This window comes from Apteryx rowi, unplaced genomic scaffold (assembly GCF_003343035.1).
Source record: "Apteryx rowi isolate R43461 unplaced genomic scaffold, aptRow1 scaffold_564, whole genome shotgun sequence".
NCBI lineage: Eukaryota > Metazoa > Chordata > Aves > Apterygiformes > Apterygidae > Apteryx > Apteryx rowi.
Window position 1 is genome coordinate 70,017 of NW_020450832.1, and position 20,439 is coordinate 90,455.

Below are 20,439 nucleotides of genomic sequence, written 5' to 3' on the forward strand. Positions count from 1 at the left end.
CCCCGGGGAGCCCCTTTGGGGTGTGCGAGGAGGGTTCCCCCCCCCACACACACACTTTGGGTGCTGCGTAACCGGGGGCCCCTTCCCTCGCTGCGGTCCGGGCCCCTCTGTGTGGACGGAGCCGAGGAGGGTCACGACACCGGGGGCGGGGGGGGGTGTTGCATCCCCCGGTGTCCCGGCCGCCCCTTCCCCGGGGCTGCCCGTAGCGCCGCAGCCGCAGGAGGTCCAGGTAGGTAAGGACCCCCCCCCCCCGCCTCCTTCGGGGCCCCCTCGCCAGCCCCGTCTCTCCCGCTTGCGCCCTGCATGCAAGCGTCCCTGGCTGGGACGGGGGTGCTGGCCCCTTGGTCCCTGCCTGGGGAGATGGGGCGGCTGGGATGGGTTTTTTTGGGGGGGGTGTGGGGTTCGGAGCAGACCCTGCCCCGCGGCGCTTGCTGCCGGCTTGGGGCTGCAGCCGGAGCAGCCCCGACCCGTGTGCTGGGGCAGCAGGCTTCGCTGCGGGGCTGGGGCCTGCTTTTCGTGAACGCCTTAAAAAGAGCAGTGCGACAGGGATGGAGCGAGGATGTAGAGATAAGAGCGCTCGGTTTCCTTTGTGTGCTGCAAAGTGATGGCTCAGCTCAGCAGAGGAAACTTTTAAGACTTCGCTGCTCCTTATCCTAGCAGAAAAAAGCTCTCGTCTTGCTTTGCCGGCTCTGTTCGGCGGTGTTCAGATGCTGGAGGACTGGGCAGTGCGTTGTTTGGACGCACGCCCTGGCTTTTGCACCCGTAGGCTGCAGAAGAAAAAGCATGTCTGTGATCTACCCGCTCCCAAGCCAAGCGCTAGCTGAGGTTAGGACCTGTTTTCGTGGCGTAAGCTTGGTGGTTTCCATAGAGAGCCTTTTGTTTACGCTGATTTCAGGAGCCAAAGGCATTGCAAATGTCTTTTACAGCTTAGCGGTGTGTGTAGGATGAAGTCAAGTCGTTGGAGGAGAGGGGAAAATGTCTGTTCGTTTTAGGTACTGTTTAGGTAGGTTATTGCTATTTAAAGAAATAAAGCAATGTCGTAGAGTCATTGTGCAATTGCCTGGGGACTGGAGAGGTGGAGACAGAGCCAGCAACAGCTTCTGGGTCTGAACTCTGTGATGGGAGAGAAAGCAAGGGCAAAACTAAGAAATTGCTGCCTCTTGAGTGAGAAAGGGCCGTCCATGAGCTGGACCTCTACTTATGTTCTTGGAGAGGGCATGGCCTTCATGCATTGCTTACTGAGGGGTTTGTCAGAAGTTTCTAAACAGCTTCTTGCCAGAAACTGGGAGCAGATCCTGGGGGAAAGATCTCTCTTTTAGTTGCCCCATTTCTTACACTTCCTCGTCATCGTTGCCCAAGACGGGGCAGTGGGTGAGGAGAACCTTTGGTCTTAGTGGATATGGCTGCTCTGGGCTCACACGATCCTCTTCTAGCCACGATCTGTTGCCAGTGAAAGAGGCTGACATGAGGAATGGGGCTTTTCTTCTCTTCATGAGTCACCTGCCTGGAAACAGTCTGGTCTGATGAAATGAGCATTAGCTTCCCGGTCTGTGAAATGGGGCAGCTGTACTTGGTGTGGCTGGGAATTAACTAGGTCAAATATTAAGAAAATGCCTGCTGGTTTCAGGTACTGTAGTTGTAGGGAGTTCAGCTAAAGATATTCCAGGTTGTATTTTCAGGGTTATTAAGCACATGGAAATCTGGAGGAAGGTGCTTTGTCTCCTTTGAAAACAGGGCCCACTGGGGATGAAATCTTGGACCTCGTCTGCAGAGGTCAGCATGCGTGTTTTGAAGGCACTTGGAGTGGGAAGCCTGGGCTGGGTGAGAGGCCAGCCAGCGAGTGTTAAGGCTCTGTGTTTGGGCTTGTGGGAGAAAGCTGGGAGCAGAATGATTTGTTTTCTTACCATACAAAGCTGGATGCATCCTTCTTTGTGTCTTTACTTCACCTTGTCCACTGCATTCCCAGGGCCTCCCCTTTTTTTGGCTTGAAAATGAAGAGCACCCGTAGCAGTTCCTCATTCCAGGGCGTCAGTTCTGACAGCATGGACTTGAGCCTGACAGGCCTCCCTGTGCAGGTCATGCGGCGCCCAAGCAGCGCGTCTCCTGCCAAGCACATGGCACGCTCCATCTCGGTCATCGCCGACGGCAAACCGAAGAGGAATGCTCTGGTGAGTCTTGGGGAGGAGAAGCCCTTCTTCCCGACTCTCCCCCCAGGTGGGGTGGGGAGGCGTGTGTGCATAGGCAGGTGTATGACATATTTTGACACACTTTTACTCTGTTGGCTGCTGAGTGTCTAACTTTGGGTGTGCTTTCCCCAATGCACTGATTCTGCCAGCCGAGCTTTGAAGTGCAGTCTGGGGAGGGAGGTGCTGCTAAGGAGGCCTTGTGCTCCCCCGTGGAGCGCATGACACTGCTGCGCATTCGCTGGAGAGCAGCCGGACCAGGGAAGGGAGAGTTAGACTGGTCCAGGTGCTACCTAGACCTGCAGTGTTTGGGTGCTGCAGTGCTGTGTTCACTTTTTATGCTACACAGTAAAAGCCTTGATTGTCACCTGCTCATTAGGTCTCTTCTCAGCCCTTCTTATGTAGACAGGGCAAGCAGTGAAAGCAGCCAGCTTCACATGTCTCTGTTCTCTCTTTGCTCTTCACCTCCTTTTCCTGATTTTCCTTTGGAAACTCTCTTGAGTTTCTGAAATCTTCTGCCAGATACTGCAGTGCTTTCAAGCCCAATCCTGTGCTTTGATGAGCACCCTCTGTTCCTGCTGAGGTCAGCAGGAGTTGAGGATTCTCGGTACCTTGCAAAATGGGAACTTTGAGTGTTTTTTCAGCAGAGTGAATGAGCCTCAGGTTCTTATTGGGCTCTGTAAAAATCCAGTAGTGGAGAATCTCTGCACTCTTTGCTGAGTAATTCCTGCTGGCTTGGCAGTCTTCCTTAGCATTTATTCCCAGGACAGGTAATAAACACAGCCCTTCTCTGCTGGGGAACTTAAAACAAATGAATGTATTCCTGCTTGCTCAGCAGCAACACAGGAGCCCAAGAGGGAGCTGGATGTCATTCCACTCTCTCTCAAGGAGAGGTTAGCAACCATAGGAATATCAAAAACATCTTGTCTGTGCTCTGGAGAAGGGGGTGGAAGGGTAGTATCAACAGCAGTGCTATTTTAGGATGCCTTACTCGGCTGGGGGAGCCTGCCTAGTCCAAGCATCCCAGCTCTGTCTGATCCTGATTCTCTTTGAAATCACTGCTGAATATAACTTGCTCCTCCACAGGAAGATGCGGGATCCCGTGCAATTAACAACCTCCGGAGATCCAATAGCACCACCCAAGTTAACCAGCGGGTGAACAGCACGCTCAGGTACAGCTCCAGCCATCTTTGTGCGAAACCCCACTGGTCTGTCTGACACCTCTTGTCCTGCGAGGAAAACGGACCCTTTCTTAACTGTACTTTAACAAATTCTGTCATGTGCATCATGGGTTGTAACCTGGCCATGGAAATCCAGGGTCTGTTTTTTTGCAGGGAGGTCACATGATTAGAACTTGGGGAAATAGAGTGTATTTCTTTGGGTTGGAAGCCCCTGTCACGAAGGACACCCGAATTAATTCTGAGGAATGGGACTGTTCACTTAAAACAGCCCCTAATGGACCCTCCAGACCATAGCCAAGGTGGGGAAGGGAAAGCTGCCCTGGCAGTTGTCAGTCTTCCAGGTACAGTCCTTGCTGTGCTGGAAGGTTGTGTGGAGGTAGTGCAACCGCTGATGTATCTCAAGATCTCCTAAGAGTGGGAACATCAAGTATTAGGAGAAGAAAGTTCTCTTTTTGCCTCCAGTGACTTCCTAGGTCCTGTCTTTGAATTGTGATTTTCAGTTCCCTCTTGTTGTCTTGTGCCCATCCATTTAATGTATTCTATCTCCACATGTAATGCTGAAGTATAAAGCTTTACGTAAAAACTAATAATTTACAGATTTCATGACTATGTAATGATTCTAGAGCACTTTTTCTTCCTGTGTCTCAAGACAGGAACTAGTATGTCTCAGCTTTATCAGGCCACTGCTGTGCGTATTGTCAGACTGCTCTCTTGGGATCAGAGCTTGCTTCTTGCTCAAACAGTCTGCTGGGGCACTGCAGTGTGTGCAGAATGAGAATCCCGGTATTGCTGTCTTGCTGCCATTTGTCTGCATCTCATATTAACTCCCGAACATGTATTCTTCCCTTCTCTTTGCCTTCCTTTGGTTTGGGCTAAAGCCCTGAGCAGACAGGAGACTTCCTGACCTTCTTTGACAGCCGTTCCGGTGGAAGAAAAAAACTGGCGAGTCTGAGCAAAACCTCTCCAGAGAAAAAAACAACATGGAACATCTTGGTAAGGAGGATGGTCTCCACAGGTGCTGTGGGCTAGGTCCGGCTCTCCTTACGTGAGAGATCAGTTGGTTTGGTTTGGTGGGTGAGTCATGCAAAAGATCTCTCCTGGATCTGAAGATGGGAATGGTGTAATTCATCTGTGACAACCAGGCTGGTCCTTCCTCATCCTTCAGTCAAAGCTGGCACAGTGTGAGTAGCCAACATGTTAAGTCATTGCTCTGGCCTGTTTTGACCATGGGTCTTTGTGTCTGGCCCAGGGTTTTTGGTCCCTCACCTCCATGCTCCTGCCGTGTGGCGAGAGAGGCAGGAAGCAGTGCAGGCAATGCCTTGAGGCTGCAGGACTGTGGAATAGACATGGGGTTTTTTTTTGTATGAGGGAGAAATTGGCTTGTGGAGGAAAAATATGTTGTTTGAAGAAGTTGGTTTGATGCTTGCATATGCTTAATGCTTGCTAACTCCATGGCAGGATGATCAGCCACGAGCATTCCCTGGCTCATCCGGCACCCATGGCTCCAGCACCCTTGAGCCACCAGCAGGCATGAGGAAAAAAGAAGCCACTGTGCTCCTGGCAGCCAATTTCACTGCCAACAACAGGTAGGAGAAGAACTACTGAACTGGGAGCCCTGTAGGCCTGGTGTTAGGAGGAATTAAATTGAGAAAATACCTGGGCAAAGGAGGTGGTGCTGGTGCTCTGTTTCTGCCAGAATATCAGGTCAAACATGGGGCAGACGGATGACAGTTGTGTGAGGCTGGGCTGGCGAGGACATGTTTGGAAACTGCACAGGAGGTTGATTGATGTGTGGGAAGAGCGAGGCCACTCTAACTGTAGGAAAGGGAACAAAGTAAGACTTGAAACCTTCAGGGCTAGGAGAAACTTGAGCAAAGGCTGTGTGTTTAAAATGGCCTGAAAGGCAGGCTCTGTTACATCTGCTCAAGCTGTGCCTGTCTGGTGTCTGCCTGTGTGTCAGGTAACAGCTCCAGAGGAGCAAGCTCTAAGGAGTGAGTGAATTGCTTGTGAGGCCTCCCCTACCCTTTGCCTTCAGATAGAGCAAGACCTAACGCCTTGTCTTCTCTCCGCAAAAGGAGCAACAAGGGCACAATGGGCAACTGCGTCACCACTATGGTGCACAACAACTACTCCACCACTGATAAAGGCCCTGCACCCAAAAGCTCCAACCAGGCACCAAGCTCCCTCAAGTAAGTGGGTGAGGTCCTGCTTTGTGCAGAATTTGGAGGCTGCTTCACCCTGTGTCTGTGTTGGGCCAATCCTGTTCACTGTGCAGATGTGGCACAAAACAGGGCAGAATGGTACCAAGTAGCTTCATCTTCTGCCTTAGCAATGTTATCAAGGCGACCTCAAATGAGGAGAGTGAAAGCAGCAGTTTCATGAAGTCTCAGAAGAATTTCTCTAGCAACAACATCATGACCCGCAACAACAACAGCAGTCTGCTGCGGAGGAAGGAGGTGACCGAAGAGGAGGCGGAGAGGTGAGGCAGAGCTGGTGTGTGATGGCTGATGGGAAGAGACAGGAGGGCAGTGCCAAATTAAGGGGTGATCTGGGGGGTTGAGAGCAGAGGAGCTGGTACTGGTTTGTACCTGTCCTGCGGGGCTCTAGCTTCTGGAACAGCTCCTCTTGCTGCACCTGCATTGGCTGCTGAAGGGTTGTGTTGCTGTACTCTGCCTCTGCCTTGGCTCTGTTTTGAGTTTCCCTCATCAAAGGAACAAGTTCTGCCTATCCCAAATATCAGCCCAGGAGAAGGCCTTGTTGAGTCAGGGTGTAAGGGGGGCTGCCCAAGTCCTAGTGCTGAGGGTGAGCAGTCCCTCTGCCCTCCTGCAGCAGAATGCGATCGTCCTGCCGGGCCCTGGTGGCTGAGGAGGGCCTTGGGGCCCTGCTGACCTTCCCCTTTCCTTACAGGTTCATTCAGCAGGTGAACCTCGCAGCTGTAACTATCCAGCGCTGGTACCGACACCACTCACAGAGGCACAGGATGGGAGCGGCTGCTCTGGAGCGCCTGTTGGCTTCCAAAAGAGAGGTCTGTCTCCTGGCTTGTAGCTTAGGCCCTTTTGAAACTCAGATGTCCTGCTTGTCTCAGTGAGGGAGGAAAATTAGTTCCTTTAGTCACCAGACCATCCACCCAAGAACTGAGTCATCAGAGACAAGGGGACTTTTGCATTGCATCCAGCCAACCTCTCACAGTAGTGGGAACTGGAGCAGGTCCTGGTAATTACAGGTAGCTGTCACTGCAGTGAGGGACTGACAGTGCAGGTGGGAAGCGCTAGTATTGATTTCGGTGCGTGTTCAGGCTATGAGCCGCTGGGGTCAGTGCTGCATGTCTCCGTTGTATTTGTTCCCTTTCCTTTAGCTGCAAACAGCCAGAGTTGGCAGTAACAATGCTAACCCAGCTGAATTCTTGCTGTCTTGGACACTCTGGTGGCCAAAGGAGGGATACCCTGTCTCAGCTCATTGTAGCAAATCGGTAACAATTGGCTCATTAGAAAGTGACGTGTCATCTGCAGCTATTTGTGTTTCTTTGTATTTAATTATTTATCCAAATAACAAAAAGTACCGGAGCTCTTGTATGTGCGATTCTATTTTTAAGCCTTGTCTCTTCGGTGGTTTCAGACCCAGATGACTAATAATTGCATTTAATGTCTAAAGAAAATAAGCTGCCCTGAAGTGGAGCTTTTCTGAGGGCTCTTTACTTGCAAGGAGGGGAAGGTTGGGGAGGGCAGGGGAAGGTTGGGGACAGGGTGGAAAGCCTTCTGGATATGGGGTGACTCCAGGTGAGATGTGTCCCTTCCCACTTCCCTGCTGCAGGTGGTGGGTGCTGGAGAGTTCTCGATAACATTTTTTTGTCCCTTCTGTCGGGAAGGAAAGGCAGCAGCAGATGGAGGAGGGGAACATCCTAGATTTGCATGAGAAAAAGGATGAGGAACGCCGGAAGATCCGAGAAGAGAAAGCGCGCCTGGCCCGACGTGCTGCTATCCAGGTAGGGATGAGGCAAGGGCATTGTGGCCTGGCTGAGACCAGTCTGTTGGCCGTCTTTGTTTGTGAGACAGTGAAAGGGCCTTTTCTCTGCATCTTTAGGGCTTTGCATGAAGCAGAATTAAAGCAAGCCTTGGAAATGGAGTGTTCCCTACGGAGAAGGAGGTGCCATAGAGCAGTTTCCCTTTGTGTTCCTGCCAAGCCTTGGCAGCTCTTTCAGAGCTTGTGAAGACAGTTCTGGTTTCGATCTAGTTCTTGGGGAAAGGGTGATCATGCCGAAAAAGGGAGACTGTAACTGCAGCTCCTCAGAGTGACTGAGGATGAGAGAGGCCCAGGAACAGAACCGTCTTTGGGAACGAGATCCCTCCGGGGTGGCTGGTGGAGAGGGCTGACCCCTGCTCTGCGTTCTGTGCCTGTTGGTCGTGTTTCCAGGAAGCACTTGAGCACCTTGCAGTCTTTAACCTGTTCTTGTAGCCCTCTGTGGCAGGGAAGGCCTGGTACTGCTGGAGCTCAGATGAGAAGCTGGATCTATGACAGAGTATGGAGAGTTGCACGCTGGCTTGCAACATCGCTGAAAAGATTTTAAGATAACCCAATTTTGCTTTGCCCTGAATGGAATCACGTTTTAGCAGAAGGGGACAGCAGTGAGCAGCTGGAGGATGGTAACTTCTTAAAATGCTGCAAAAATCATGCAAACATCTGCTTGTGCCTTAACTGACTTCCCGAAACTCAGCTAAGGCAACACCTTGGGCACTGCATCCACTTGGGCGCATGCTCCACCGCATGGTGCTTGGCCCTTGAGCTGTTGATGCAGCATGGACTATTGAGAGGCCCTTGAAGGAGAAGCTAAAGGACACTGTGCAAGGGTGTATGAACAGCCCTGGCTCACATGTGGAGCTGGCAGGACCTTGGGTCACCACCTCCTGTCTGCTCACAGGAGCACAGAGGAGAGCTGTTGTTTCTCTGCTTTCCCTTTCTCTGAATAGGGTTGTCCTGGTACCTGAGCACGTAGATTGTTGCTGTCTCCCAAACCGTTGCTAACACTTGCAAAGCAGTGCAGGGCAGGGTGCTGATGGCTTGTCTGTCCCTACAGGAGCTGCAACAGAAAAGGGCCCAAAAGGCTTCTGACACAAAGCGCTTGGCAGAAGAAGAGCTTGCACTGGCAAAGGAGAGCAGAAGGGCTGCAAAGAAAAAGCCTGCCAAACCTGCTTCTGCAAAGAACATCAGTCCGGCCAACAGCATCGTCAAAGCCAATAATGCTGGTGAGTCCCTTCTGCAGGTTTCTGATGCTTTTGGAGAAGTATTTGACATGAGGGGGAAGGAGGATGATGGAGGGGCAGTGCTCCCTGAGGGGAGCTGCCTGTAGGGGGCTGGTGGTTACAAACATGTGAAAACAGTCTGATTCCTGCAGATGCCAATTTCCACTCAGTTACTGCAGAGCCAGAAGAAAGCGCCCTTGCAGACCTCGGCGCCATGCCTTCACAGGATCACGGGGCAGAGGACAAGTTGCAGGTGGGCCTGGCTTTGCCTCCTGGTGCTCCTGGCCCCAGCTGTTTTGCTGGTGCAGCTTTGGAGCCTGGGTTCACTTCTGAGGATATCTAGCAAATTGTTTTTACTCCAAGGTGCATTTTCCTCTCCCCTAGGATATGAGCTCCAGAGAGACAGGCGGAGAGGATCTGGAGATGGTGGTTACTGCTGCCAGCAGGGCTCAGTCCAAAGTCACTCTCAATGAGCTGCTGGACACCCTCAGGCTATTGGAGGAGGAGCCAGAGCTGCTGCCCCAGCCGAAACTCTTCAAGAAGGACAAATATGCCTGGATAGACGGGGTAAGCAGAGGACTGAGGCTCGTCACATCCACCCCTAGACAGAGCTGGCTGCCTTGTGAAAACAGGCTCCTTTCCAAGGGCTGCCTCCATCCAGTGCTTGCTGGGTTGCAGAGAGCAAGAAGGCCAAGAAATGCAGCAGATCGACTGCCTTTAGGAGTGCCAGCAAAGGCAGCAGAAGAGTTTGGTGCAGGTGGGGCTTGGGCCTTCATGAGGAGGAGTGAAACTATGCGAGGGCTGCAGTGGGAGGGAGCATGACCACAGAGGATGAGGACTGGTCACTGGAGGACAGTGGGAAGACTGCATTCCAGTGGTGCCTGCTGGGGAATAACTAACACCTTTTCTTCTGAGCCTTCCTCTGGGGGCTGTTGTAGTGCAGGCTGCCTTCCTTGTTAACTGCTGTGTCTGCCCAGCAGGAGCCGGACTCCAATTCCCTGACTGCTGATAACTTGGAGAAGTTTGGGAAGTTGAATCATTCCCCTGGGGTCCCTGAGGATGGGGCCCTGCTTTCAGAAGCCAAACTCCAAAGCATCATCAGCTTCTTGGATGAGATGGAGAAGTCTGAACAGGAGAGACCCAGATCTGCTGCTTCGGCCACGCAGCGGGAGGTGAGTTCTGAAGCGAGAGGCCATTTATATTGGAGAGACGGTGTGAGACCCTGCAGGGAAGGGGGCGCTCTCCTCATCCTGGCTCCAGGTGATTCCCAGCTCCTTTTACTCCATTTTTTGTGTCACAGGGACTCCTCTCTGAAGAGGAGCTGGCTCACTTGGAGCAGGCATCAGCTGTTGCCACGGAAGTCACCAGCTCCATCATGAGGCTGAAGTTGGAAGTGGAGGAGAAGAAGCGAGCTGTCAGCCTGCTGCAGACAGCGCTGGTGTGTAAGCCGGATGTGCTTGCTTGCTGCGGAGCGAAGGCCAAGAGCCCTTGACAGATTATTCTTGGAACAGTGTCTTTAGAGTGCAAGAAGACAGCTTTGTGAGCAGGACTTGCCTTCTGTGTCCCCAGCAGTGCTAAGTACTGCTGTGCTCCCAGATCTAATGCAGAGGAGCCAGAGGGGCGTATTCTGCCTGAGTGTGCAGCAGTCTAAGTTATTCTTAGTGTGGGAAAGATCTGCATGGTCCTTTGAATTAATAAAGTTGTTCGCTGCTGCTTTGCTGTGAGAAGCCCAGTTTGGTGTGGACTTCTCGGCTTTCTCATTGCTGCCTGCCTGATTTGAAAATCATCTTCAAAATCCCCTCCTTAGCAGGTTCCTGACCAGTCCAGAAGCCCCCAGCCAGGGCCTGCATGATGCCCTTTCCTGGGCTGAACTCTCCTTTTCTCTGTCACCTGGGTGTTTGGTCTGTCCTGCTGACATTAGGACACGATGTGTCAGGACCAAGCACTCTTTTCCTGTTCCTGGTTGTTCTGGCCCTCTGGCCCCACAGTGCTTTCCTGGTTTGATAATTATCTCCTGTGTAGATGCCTGGGCTGGTGTAACATCTTCCTCTAATGTCTCATGGCTCTATTTCTCCCCTGCATCCAACAGGCTCAGCAGAGGGAACTGACTGTTCGGCACGTCAAACAGACTGAGAAGGAGCTCAGCCACCAGCTCAGGCTGCAGAGAGAACAGTATGAGGCCGCTATCCAGCGGCACCTGACCTTCATCGACAAGGTAATCTCTCCTCCTAACTTTGATTCTTCTGAAGCCAGAAGCCAAGGGCCAGCGGAGGTGGCCGTACTCTGCCTGGCCGTCTGATGCCTTGTCTGTACCCTACCCAGCTCATTGATGATAAGAAGGTGCTGAGTGAGAAGTGTGAGGCTGTGGTAGCTGAGCTGAAACAAGTAGACCAGAAATACAGCAAGAAGATCGCCCAGATGCAGGAGCATCATGAGCTGGTGAGGGGATGGGGAGGGTGGGGGTGCAGGAAGAAAAGACATGTCCTGATACTGCCGTGGCAGGAGTGGGACTGTGCGGTCTTCTAGCCCACGGGTTCATATGGGAGCTGGCTGTGCTGGTGGTCTCTACCCAGAGCCATATCGTCTCTCACACTTGGAGGCTCGGTTGTTCTGGCGAGTTGTGCCGCTTGTGCAAGAAGTCCATGTTACCTGCAGAGGTTTGCCCTGGCTACCCAAGAGGCTGCTGTCCTCTGCCAGAGGGCTTGCTGCCCAGAGCCAGGTGCATGGGACTGTCCAAGAGCCAGTGTCAGCTCCCAAGGGCACTGCTTGGGAAGAGCCTTCCCCCACGTCCTGCTGTGGAGGGAGCTCTCCCCAGTCAGGGAGGTGACATGGGGGATTTCACTTAAGCCAGAGACAAAAGCAGGTGCTGAAACAAACCCGATGCCACAGAATTTGTGCCTGTGGCCATATTCTTCTATGTGGAGTTATTACCAAACCCCTTCGCTGGAGGTGGAATGTGCAAAGCCAAATGGGAGCAAGATTATAAAGGAACATGGGGTGTATCTTACAGCTAAATAACAGTAAGAGACCTTTGTGGGTTTCACTGTGCTGTTGCTGTGGCCAGTGCCCAAACACACACAGGGTTGTTTTTACAGTGAGCCTGTGCAGTGTGATTCATGCCTTGGGGCCCTTCTTCTCTGGGATATGCTGCCTGCTCCGTGGGAACTGTTCCTCAGTCCATCCGCAGCTGACTGGTGGCTTCCCTCAGGAGCGTGTAGAGAGCTCCCTCTTCTGTAGATGGAGACAGTTCAGTTCACCCTGTGTTGGACACTGAGCTGAGCCTGGCAGAAAGAGGCAGTGCAGCTGGCTCACAGCTCCCATGTGAGCTCATTCTAGCTCTGCTGCCCCAGTCCCTGTCCACCCTTAGCCTTGAAGCTCAGTTCATGTCCAGGACTGTCTGGAGTGGAGACAGTGTTTGCACCAGTCCGAGCCTGTTTTAATATGCAGCCTAACACAAAGTGAAGACTCACTTGACTCATTTTGCCTTACTGTTTAAACCTGAGTTTTGAGTCCAGCTGGGAGGAGGAAGCCAGTGCAATATTGCTTCCCACAGAGGTTTTTCCTGCTGCAGCCCGTGAAGACACACTAAAGAGAATGGGCTCAGTGCAGTAGAGGAGGTACCTCTTATCTCTCACTCCCTACTCAAAACAGGGCAGCAATGGTAGGAATGGCCTGGGAGTTGTGGAGGTGATGCAGAGAGAATCTCCTCTTCTCCTGGCTTGCTCTGAGGCCCTTTCACTGACCCTGCTTGGAGTGAGTTGGGCTCCCAGCTCTGCTGAGCGTCTCGTTGCAGCATCTGCTTCCTCCGCATGGTGAGGAAGAACACCAAGTAATGTTTTTCCCCATGGGGGCTCCTGCAGCAGGACCTGTCCTTGTGGCTGGAGCCATCTCCCTGACCACACAGCAGCCTCCTGGAGCAGAGCTGTCTCTGCCCTTGCCCTGGAGCTGCGATCGCTCTCAGCGCTGCCAGGCGCTTGGTGCACCTGTGTGTTAACGACCCCTGCTTGGCTGCACCTCCTGCTCTCCTCCCCTTGACGCATCTGCAACCCCCTCCTGTCTCTGCCGCAGCCCGGCTTTCTCATGTGCACACCTCCGTTTGGTTTTGCCTCTCTTCTCTCTCCCTTCTCCTCTCCCTTCTATGATTCTGTGATTCCCTTTCTCTTTCCCTCTCCTTCTTTCTTTCTTTCTCCTCAGGTCTGGCGCACTTTGGGCCCCTTTTGTGAGGTAAATGTGTTCTTTGCTCTTTCTGTGCCTTGCCCCTCTGCTCTCACACGCTGACCTGCTGCTGCTCCTCAGGCGGCAGGCAGCAGTACTGAGATGGAGATATGCCCCTTCACCCTAGGTCTGGGGAGGGAATGGGAGCTCCCGGCTTGCCAGGAGGGCCAGTGCTGTGAAGGAACACCTTCACCCTATCTCCCCAGGTGATGGGCTCAGCCACTGCCTTGGGGCTGTCCCTCTCCTCCACTGCTGATTTTGCTGCTCTTCCCTGCCCTTTTTGCTTAAGAGAGTGCCACAGACTGTGCTGAAGGCCACCTGATGTTCCCCATTCCTCTCTGCCCAGCAGCCAGGTAACCAACCATTGCATGTTCCTGCCATGCTTCTCGTTTTTTGAAGCTGTGAAGTTTCCCCAGCATTGTGCACATTGTCATCGTCTGCCTCTCCCCAAAACTGAGCCACTTCTGGCCAGGCTGTGCCTTCCGTGGGCCAGTGCCTTTATCAACAGAAACCCCATCCCAAAAGTATGTGGCTGATTGCTTCAACCTACTTTTGCCAAAGAGAAGCCTGAAGAAGAGCACTCTGAGCAGCAGGCCCTGAATGTTTTACCAGTCTTTTCACTTGATTAATCAAACACAGCCCTGAGGAAGGCTGGAGAGGTAAATGCAAAGGAAAAAGTGAGAGCTGTGGTTGTGCCTGGGCTGTGCAGCCTTTTAGGGTCTTTGAAGAGCCTTGTGGCACTGCAGAAACTTGGTCTGTGGTGATATTGCAGTGTTCTTGAAAAGCTGCACTTGTCTGTCCTCCTTGGGGGCCTTCTACCCACACCATAAGCCAGGGAGAAGGGAAGGTTGGAGAAGGAAGCATCTTCAAATATGACTCCAGAGCAGCCTACAGACAGACTGCTCTGCATGCAACCATCTGCTGTCAGAGCAGCCTGAGCAGCCTGGAGTTCCCATCTCCTCTCTAATAGGTGTTCTCATTTGTCAGCCACTTCCAGCAAGCGCTTTTCTGAGGGTTTTGCCCTTTTCTCCCATGCTCAAATTCCGCAGGGCAACAGCAGCCCAATCATGCAAGAGAGAGAAGGTGGCACTGGGGGAGTGTACAGCTAGTTCACTGAACTGTTCCAGGACTGTTTGAATGGTCTGTGCACAGCTGAGGTCATCTGCTCTTGCCTACAACTTCCTTTTCAACAGCCAAACTCCCAGGCTAGTACAAGTTTTTCTCCCCCTCCTTGTCTCTGAAGTTTTCTGTTTTGTTTCCAAACAGGAGATCAAGAAACTCAAGGAATTGATGAGTGCAACAGAGAAAATAAGGCGAGAGAAGTGGATGGATGAGAAAACCAAAAAGATCAAAGAAATCACTGTGAAAGGTATAGACACATGCCCTCAGCTGTGGCCGGGAGATGGGTGGGTGTAAGTATCACCGTATCTGTGCTGTTCCCAGGGCAGGGACCTTTGGTGTAATAAGGCGCTGATACCTCCAGGAAGGTATTCAGTGTGGGCAGTCTCTGCTCCTTGTGTGTGGTAGAGGCAGATGCTGGAGAGCAAGAAACCGCATACATGCTCACTCTCTCCTTTCCTTGCCAGCCTTATCTTTACTCAGGTAACATGTTCATGGTCTCCTCACCAGCTGGTTAGGGCCAAGGGTAACTGTGCTGTCCTGAGATCTATGCTGGGTGTTTGCATGCAGACAGCCCCGAGGCTGTGTGGTAACTGTCCTTCCCTGCTGCCCTAGGGCTGGAGCCAGAGATCCAGAAACTCATCGCCAAACACAAGCAGGACATCAAGAAGCTGAAGATGCTGCATGAGGCAGAACTGCTGCAATCTGATGAGCGGGCAGCCCAGCGCTATTTCCGTCAGGCAGAGGAGCTGCGTGACCTGCTGGAGCGTGAGAAGGAGGAGCAGAGCCAGCGGGAGAGGGAGCTGGCCCGGCAGCGGTATGTTGCAGGAGGAGGAGCGAGCACAGTTTGGGACTGGACAACGTGGGGGTGGTGTTCAGCACCCACGTAACAGCGGGTTTGTGACATGTTCAGCATTTAGTGTCAACATAAAACAGCCCCTTCTCCTTCCACTAGCCCTGAGGTGGGAGATGCCAGTGAACCAGGGACTCGGATGTCCTATAYGGTCAGACTAGCCCCTGGTTAGCCACGGAAAGGAGGGTGGGATGGGGCAGGGAGGAAACAGACCACCTCAGTGCTGCCATAATCCTGAGAACCACGGACAAACGCCCCAAGCCAGGCAGATCCCTGAGGCTTCTCTGCCCCCACAGGTGTGAGAAACACTTGGAGCAGGAGGAACAGGCGCTGCAGCAGCGGCAACGCCGGCTCTACGCAGAGGTGGCTGAGGAGAAGGAGCGGCTCAGCCAGCAAGCGGCCAGGTGAGAGGGCTGGGAGCAGGCCCAGCGCAGTGTCTGTGTGGCTGTATTGCATGGTGGCTGCCAGCTCTCATTGGGCRCGCTGCCTGAGGATTTGGGGCAGTCCTGAGCTTAGAGCAGTGGGGCTGGTTTCCCCAGGCAAGGTTCCCTTAGGAAGAGGGGTGGTGCTCAAGAGGGGCYGAGGTGGAGCAGCCTGAGAAGATCACGGTTGGACGGTGACGTTGGGCCAGCCATGGACATTACAAGCTGTGATCTGTCTGCGGGCAGGCAGAGAGCAGAGCTGGAGGAGCTGAGGCAGCAGTTGGAGGCGAACAGCTCTGCTGTCACCAAGGCGCTGAAGGAGGAATACGCAAAGGAGAAGGAAGAGCAGGAGAGGCGGCATCAGGTCTCTTTTTCCCCTTACCTCTGGGGTGTCCCCTTGCTGGGCCCTGGCTGCCGGTGTGCGCAAGCTTGCTGTACTTGGGCACAGGCAGCGCCACTGCTGCAGCCGTGAGCTGCACACGTGGGGCTGGGAGTGGGGCTGTGTTACCATGTGCTGGCACCGCTGAGCAGCCTGGTGGCAGCCTTGGTGCCTTCCGCTAGGGCTGCGTGAGGGAAGGCTGCTCCCATCAGCAAGTGTGGGGTGCGGTGGCTGGCAGAGCTGGGCAGGTGCTGAACATTTGCTACTCTTGCTTGTCTCTCTGTAGGCAGAAGTGAAGGTGCTGAAGGACCGGCTAGAGATTGAGAAGCAGGCCTGGGAGGCAAACTACATGAAGAAGGAGGTAACAGCTAGGGCTGCTCTTCTCTGAAGGTGTCACTCTTGGGGCTCAGAGAGGACTTGAGGCAACATTTGCCATCTCTGTCTCTGTCCCCAGGAAGCCTGGCTGCTCTCCCGGGAGCGGGARCTGAGGGAGGAGGTGAGGAAGGAGAGAGACAAAGAGATCGAGTTGGTAATCCAGCGCCTGGAGGCCGACATGTCCTCCGCCAAGGAGGAGTGCGAGAGGGCGGCAGAGAACAGGTGGGGAGGGAGTGGGTGGACTGAACCCGCAAGCCCTCGCTCCTTGAGGGCCGTTTCCCTTCCCCCCCATCCCCTGAGGCTTGGTGCATCTGTCYGGTGAGCTCTGGACATGTGATGGGATTGTGCTGCCCCAGGCTCCACATGTCTCTGACAGAGGTCAAGGAGTTTGAGCACCCCAGCACAGGAATAGGGGAGCAGAGTGACAAGCAGTGAGAAGAGCTCCGTGCTGCCCCCGGGGAGGCAGCTTTCCCTTCTTTGGTTTCTAGCTAGATCTGTAATTGCCTCTGCCCGGTGGTTTTCTTCACACTTCTCTGTGTTGGCCTTTTCTGCATTTGGCCTGAAGTCACGGCTACCTTTATGCGTTTATCCTGCCCACTAACTGCTCTGTGCTCGCCTACCTGTGCACGGACGTGGCTGGTTCAGGCAGTGTTGCGCGGGAGCACTGCAGTGTGCAGATCAGGGTGGTGTTAGCTCAGAAAGGAAGAGCTGGCAGGGATGAAGGTTTATTCCCTCCCCTACTGAATAGCAAAGCGTGTGCCTCATCAGCGCTGTTTGCTCCAGACCTGGGAGGGTGACACAAACCCAGGAAAGCYGAACGTGATATGGCAGTGGCCAGCCTTATCTAGATGCAATACCTGGCTTTTGCACACTGCTTTGCACACACATGAAGGGTCTGCTTGCGGGAACAGAGCAACTTGCATTGATTTCTCCTCCAGGGACCCCAGTGGCTGCCCTCTTGCAGCCTGGTCTCCTTGGCAGCCAGCTCCTCTCGCCCATTCTCAGGGTGAGGGGAAGGTCAGCACAGATTGAAAGGAACCTGCACATGTTCAGAGCCTGAGAGCTGACAGCCACGCAGAGCAGGGAGCCTGTCTGTGCGCGGTGAGAACAGCCTGCGGCCCTCTGAATGGCAACAAGAGCACTTTGAACAAGGCACTGCTTCCTTCTCCAGGCCAAGGACAGCCTCTTACTGCGTAAAGAGCCCTGGACCTCCCATGGGGCAAATCACATCATTGCTGCTGTGTTGTGGTTGCTCCTGCAGTGCAGAGGAGGCTGGGAATGGTCCCAGTGTGGCTGCAGCGCTAGGCTGAGCTGGGCTGCCTGTTCTTTCCTCGCTTTAGGATTAAGAGGATCCGAGACAAGTACGAGACAGAGCTCCAGGAGCTGGAGAGATCTGAGCGGAAGCTGCAGGAACGTTGCAATGAACTGAAGGGGCGGCTGGCTGAGCTGGAAGGGGAGAGCCTTCATCTGCAGGGCCTGGTAAAGCGCAAGGAGCAGGAGGTGGAGGAGATAAGGAAGGTGAGTGGAGAGCAGAGTTTGGGGGTCTGGCTCCTCTCCCTGCTCTGTGCCCTGACTGGCACTGAGCCCCTCGCAGCCCTCTGTGCCCATCAGCAGCTTGATTTCACCTCTCTGCCCGGCCATAGGTGAGGGACCAGCTGGCCCAGGAGCGGAGCAGCTTGGCAGAAGTGATCCGCCAGGAGTTTGCTGACAGGCTGGTGGGGACGGAGGAGGAGAACAAGCAGCTAAAGGCAGAGATGGCAGAGATGAGAGCCCGGCAGCGCCTGGAGCTGGACAGGGTAGTGCGGGAGAAGGATGAGGAGCTGGAGGAAGTTCACAGGAGGTGAGGCTCCCTGGCTTGACTTCATGCTGGGCTGCCCCAGGCTGGGCTCACAGCTGGGGCAGTGGATGCAGAGCTGGCCCAGGTCTGTTGCAAGAATGTGTCCGCAGTGTTGCATCCTCAGGTACTGTTTCCAGTCCCGCGAGGGCGAAAACAGGAGCAGAGTCACCTGAGCTGGCTACCTGCTTTGCCACCATGAATCCTCTGGCCTTTGTGGTGACTTCTAGCCTGTTCTGTGGCATCCTGTCCCCAGGGCTGCTCCCTTACATGCCTGGAGGACAGGGGTGTTCAAGTGTGCAGCTGGAGCACTGTGATGGCTCCTGCCAGGAGAGGACAGTGGTGTGCAACTACATGTACTGCTCCTTGCTGTGCCAAGAGCACTGTGAACAGTCCAGGTTCACAGTCTGCTCCTGGAAAGCTCTGCTRTGGATAATGCCACGATACATTCGGTCACAGCCTCGGCATCTTGCTCTGCAGATTTGCTGCTCCAAAGAGGCCAGACAACTGATTCCCCTCCCCAGGACCACAGAGAGYGGAGGAGGGAGCAACCCGCTGCTGGGTTGGGGCTTGGCTGGCTGCTTGCACAGCCGTGGAGGTTGAGTGCAGCTGTGACAGCTGCTCTCAGAAACAGGAGGTGGATTGTAGCATCCCRAGAAATGCTCCAGTGCCCCAGACCGTTGGCTTCACAGCACCCTGAGGACCTGGTTCGCAGGAAGCAAGCGCAGTGCTTGCGTGCAGAGCCCTGACACTGTGCGTGAGGCTGTGCTGCAAAGGCCTGACTCTGTCTGGTGATGAGTGAGGAGACGGTGCTGTGAACTGGGCTGACCGTCAGATCAGGCAGCTGATTTAATGCTTCCTCTCTTTCTCCTGAGTCTGCCTGTGGGGGAGGGATTTTGCAAATGAAACAAGAATCCGAACTGGAAGCACATCTCTTGCAAGAGCTCTTTCTGCGTGGGTACTGAGTGCTGTAATAACTGCTTTAGCATAGTACAGACCCGTCTCTGTGGCATCTGTGTACAGAGCTGTTCAGTAGTAGCTGTAATGAGCTGCTTTTGTATGAGCGAACGGAGCTCGCTGTCTTCCCCAGAGCCAGCTGAGCGATTCCCACTCGCTCCAGGAACCAGGCTCATACCCTGAGCCCAAGATAACAAGGGTCTCCCGTCTCCTTCCAWCCATTGCATACAGCCTGGCAAAGGTTGAGGTCCAGAGATGAAATCTTGGTGCCCCAAGAGCTGTGGGGAGAGGGTTACAGCTATGGCGCAGGAACCATGGGTTTGTGAAATGGGAAGAAACTAGAAGCAATTTCCTTGTTGTCCTGTTAATTAAGTCTCATCAAGTTAATGTCCCCTTCTTACTATAGATTCCTTGATCCAAACTACATAATGCTCACCAGTGAATGGAGGCACCCTAAACTGTTCTTTGGCTTTGTGCAGTGTTTCCTGGGGTGGGACGATGCTGTGGGGAGAAGTGAGGGGCTGCAGCTCCTCGGGCTGCCTTTAGCCTTGCTAAAATTCCCACCCTGTGGCAAGGGGTGAGGCTAGTGTTTGGGGCCTGGGCATCAGGGACAAAGGACTCAGCCTCTTTTTGTCTGTCTGCTCAGGGTGAAGACAGCCATTGTGAAGAAGGAAGAGAGTGTGAACAGCCTTCGGAAGCAGTATGAAGTAAGTGAGCGGGGCGGTGGGTGGCACAGGCCCCTCCTGCTCTGGGTGCCTGTCCTGCCCCGAGCAGCTGCAGCTCTGCTCCTGGGACACAACTTCACTCTCTCCGCTCTCCCCGTGGTCTCTTCCAGGTGGCGGTGAAGAGAGCTGACCACCTGGAAGCCCTTCTAGAGCAACAGCGAAAACAGCTGCTGGCTGCCAAATAACTGTCCTGCCCTGCGGGGACTGCCGCCCTGCGGCGCGTGGCCGGAGGGGGCGAGGGGGCCCTGGGGACGCCCGCTGGACCTGTGCTCTGTGTGGGCTGACACTGATGCGTGCGCGTAGGGGTGCGCGTGTGTATGGCTGGGCTGCGGTGAGGCTCTCCCTTCCCTCGTGTGTGCCGTTTTCTCTCTTTTTTTTTTTTTAAACCCCTGTTACTTGTGTCTCGGCCCGTGACTCCTGCTAGGGGCACTCAGTAACATTCAAGATTTCTGTGGTTGTATTTTAACAATAAAATTTGCGCTGGTTTCTACGGCCGTTTCTGTTTGATCTGTGTCCCCTGGGGAAGGGGGAGTCTGTGCCATGGGCATCCATGACTTTTTCTTAAATGCTGGTGCATTTATTTTTCCCTATCCTGTGCGGGCCAGGGCCAGGGCATGAGCTGCTCTTACTCGCTGTGTGACCAGGCAGCAGCCCCTCCCTCGCCGATGTCCTGGATCCTGAGCCCTTTCCCGGGGGGGAGGCTGGGACCTGCGAGTCAGGGCTGAGGCAAACAGGCAGAGCTGGGAGAGAGGAGACCACTCTTTGGAGCAGTTAGAGATTTTTCGAGTCGGGACCTCTGTTCTGGCAGCTGAGCTGAGCAAACCCTCTGCTCTCGACCGGCAGTGAGTGGGGCCGCTGGCGATACGCAGGGGCCCACTTCCCTCCTTTGCATGCTGCTTCCACTTTTAAAGTGAAATAGCCGCAGGGGAGGATGCAGTCCTCAGCCTTTGCTACCTGCA

The 20,439-nt window shown here is 53.9% G+C and overlaps 1 protein-coding gene across 9 annotated transcripts; it reads left to right on the top strand.

Annotated features, from left to right (window-relative positions):
* Positions 1 to 6: 6 nt before the first annotated feature.
* CEP131 (centrosomal protein 131) lies at positions 7 to 19,970 on the top strand. 9 transcript variants are annotated; one of them, XR_003256055.1, is made up of 28 exons: positions 7 to 229; positions 1,967 to 2,168; positions 3,270 to 3,355; positions 4,243 to 4,357; positions 4,823 to 4,950; positions 5,440 to 5,553; positions 5,694 to 5,843; positions 6,272 to 6,389; positions 6,720 to 6,833; positions 7,230 to 7,346; positions 8,436 to 8,604; positions 8,754 to 8,854; positions 8,986 to 9,168; positions 9,579 to 9,773; positions 9,902 to 10,039; positions 10,691 to 10,816; positions 10,924 to 11,040; positions 14,083 to 14,185; positions 14,551 to 14,752; positions 15,085 to 15,192; positions 15,457 to 15,574; positions 15,876 to 15,950; positions 16,044 to 16,186; positions 17,305 to 17,482; positions 17,608 to 17,804; positions 17,912 to 18,154; positions 18,258 to 18,551; positions 19,402 to 19,462. XR_003256055.1 is itself a non-coding variant. In XM_026081983.1 (27 exons), exons 2-27 carry the CDS (start codon positions 1,992 to 1,994, stop codon positions 19,663 to 19,665), a joined length of 3,408 nt encoding a protein of 1,135 aa, XP_025937768.1. In that variant the 5' UTR covers positions 7 to 229; positions 1,967 to 1,991; the 3' UTR covers positions 19,666 to 19,970. The 9 variants fall into 9 exon arrangements, 4 of the variants coding, with proteins under 4 accessions (XP_025937768.1, XP_025937769.1, XP_025937771.1 ...); XR_003256056.1 differs by having other exon boundaries at positions 18,279 to 18,551; XR_003256057.1 differs by lacking the exon at positions 17,912 to 18,154 and having other exon boundaries at positions 18,279 to 18,551.
* The last annotated feature ends 469 nt before the right edge of the window (positions 19,971 to 20,439 follow it).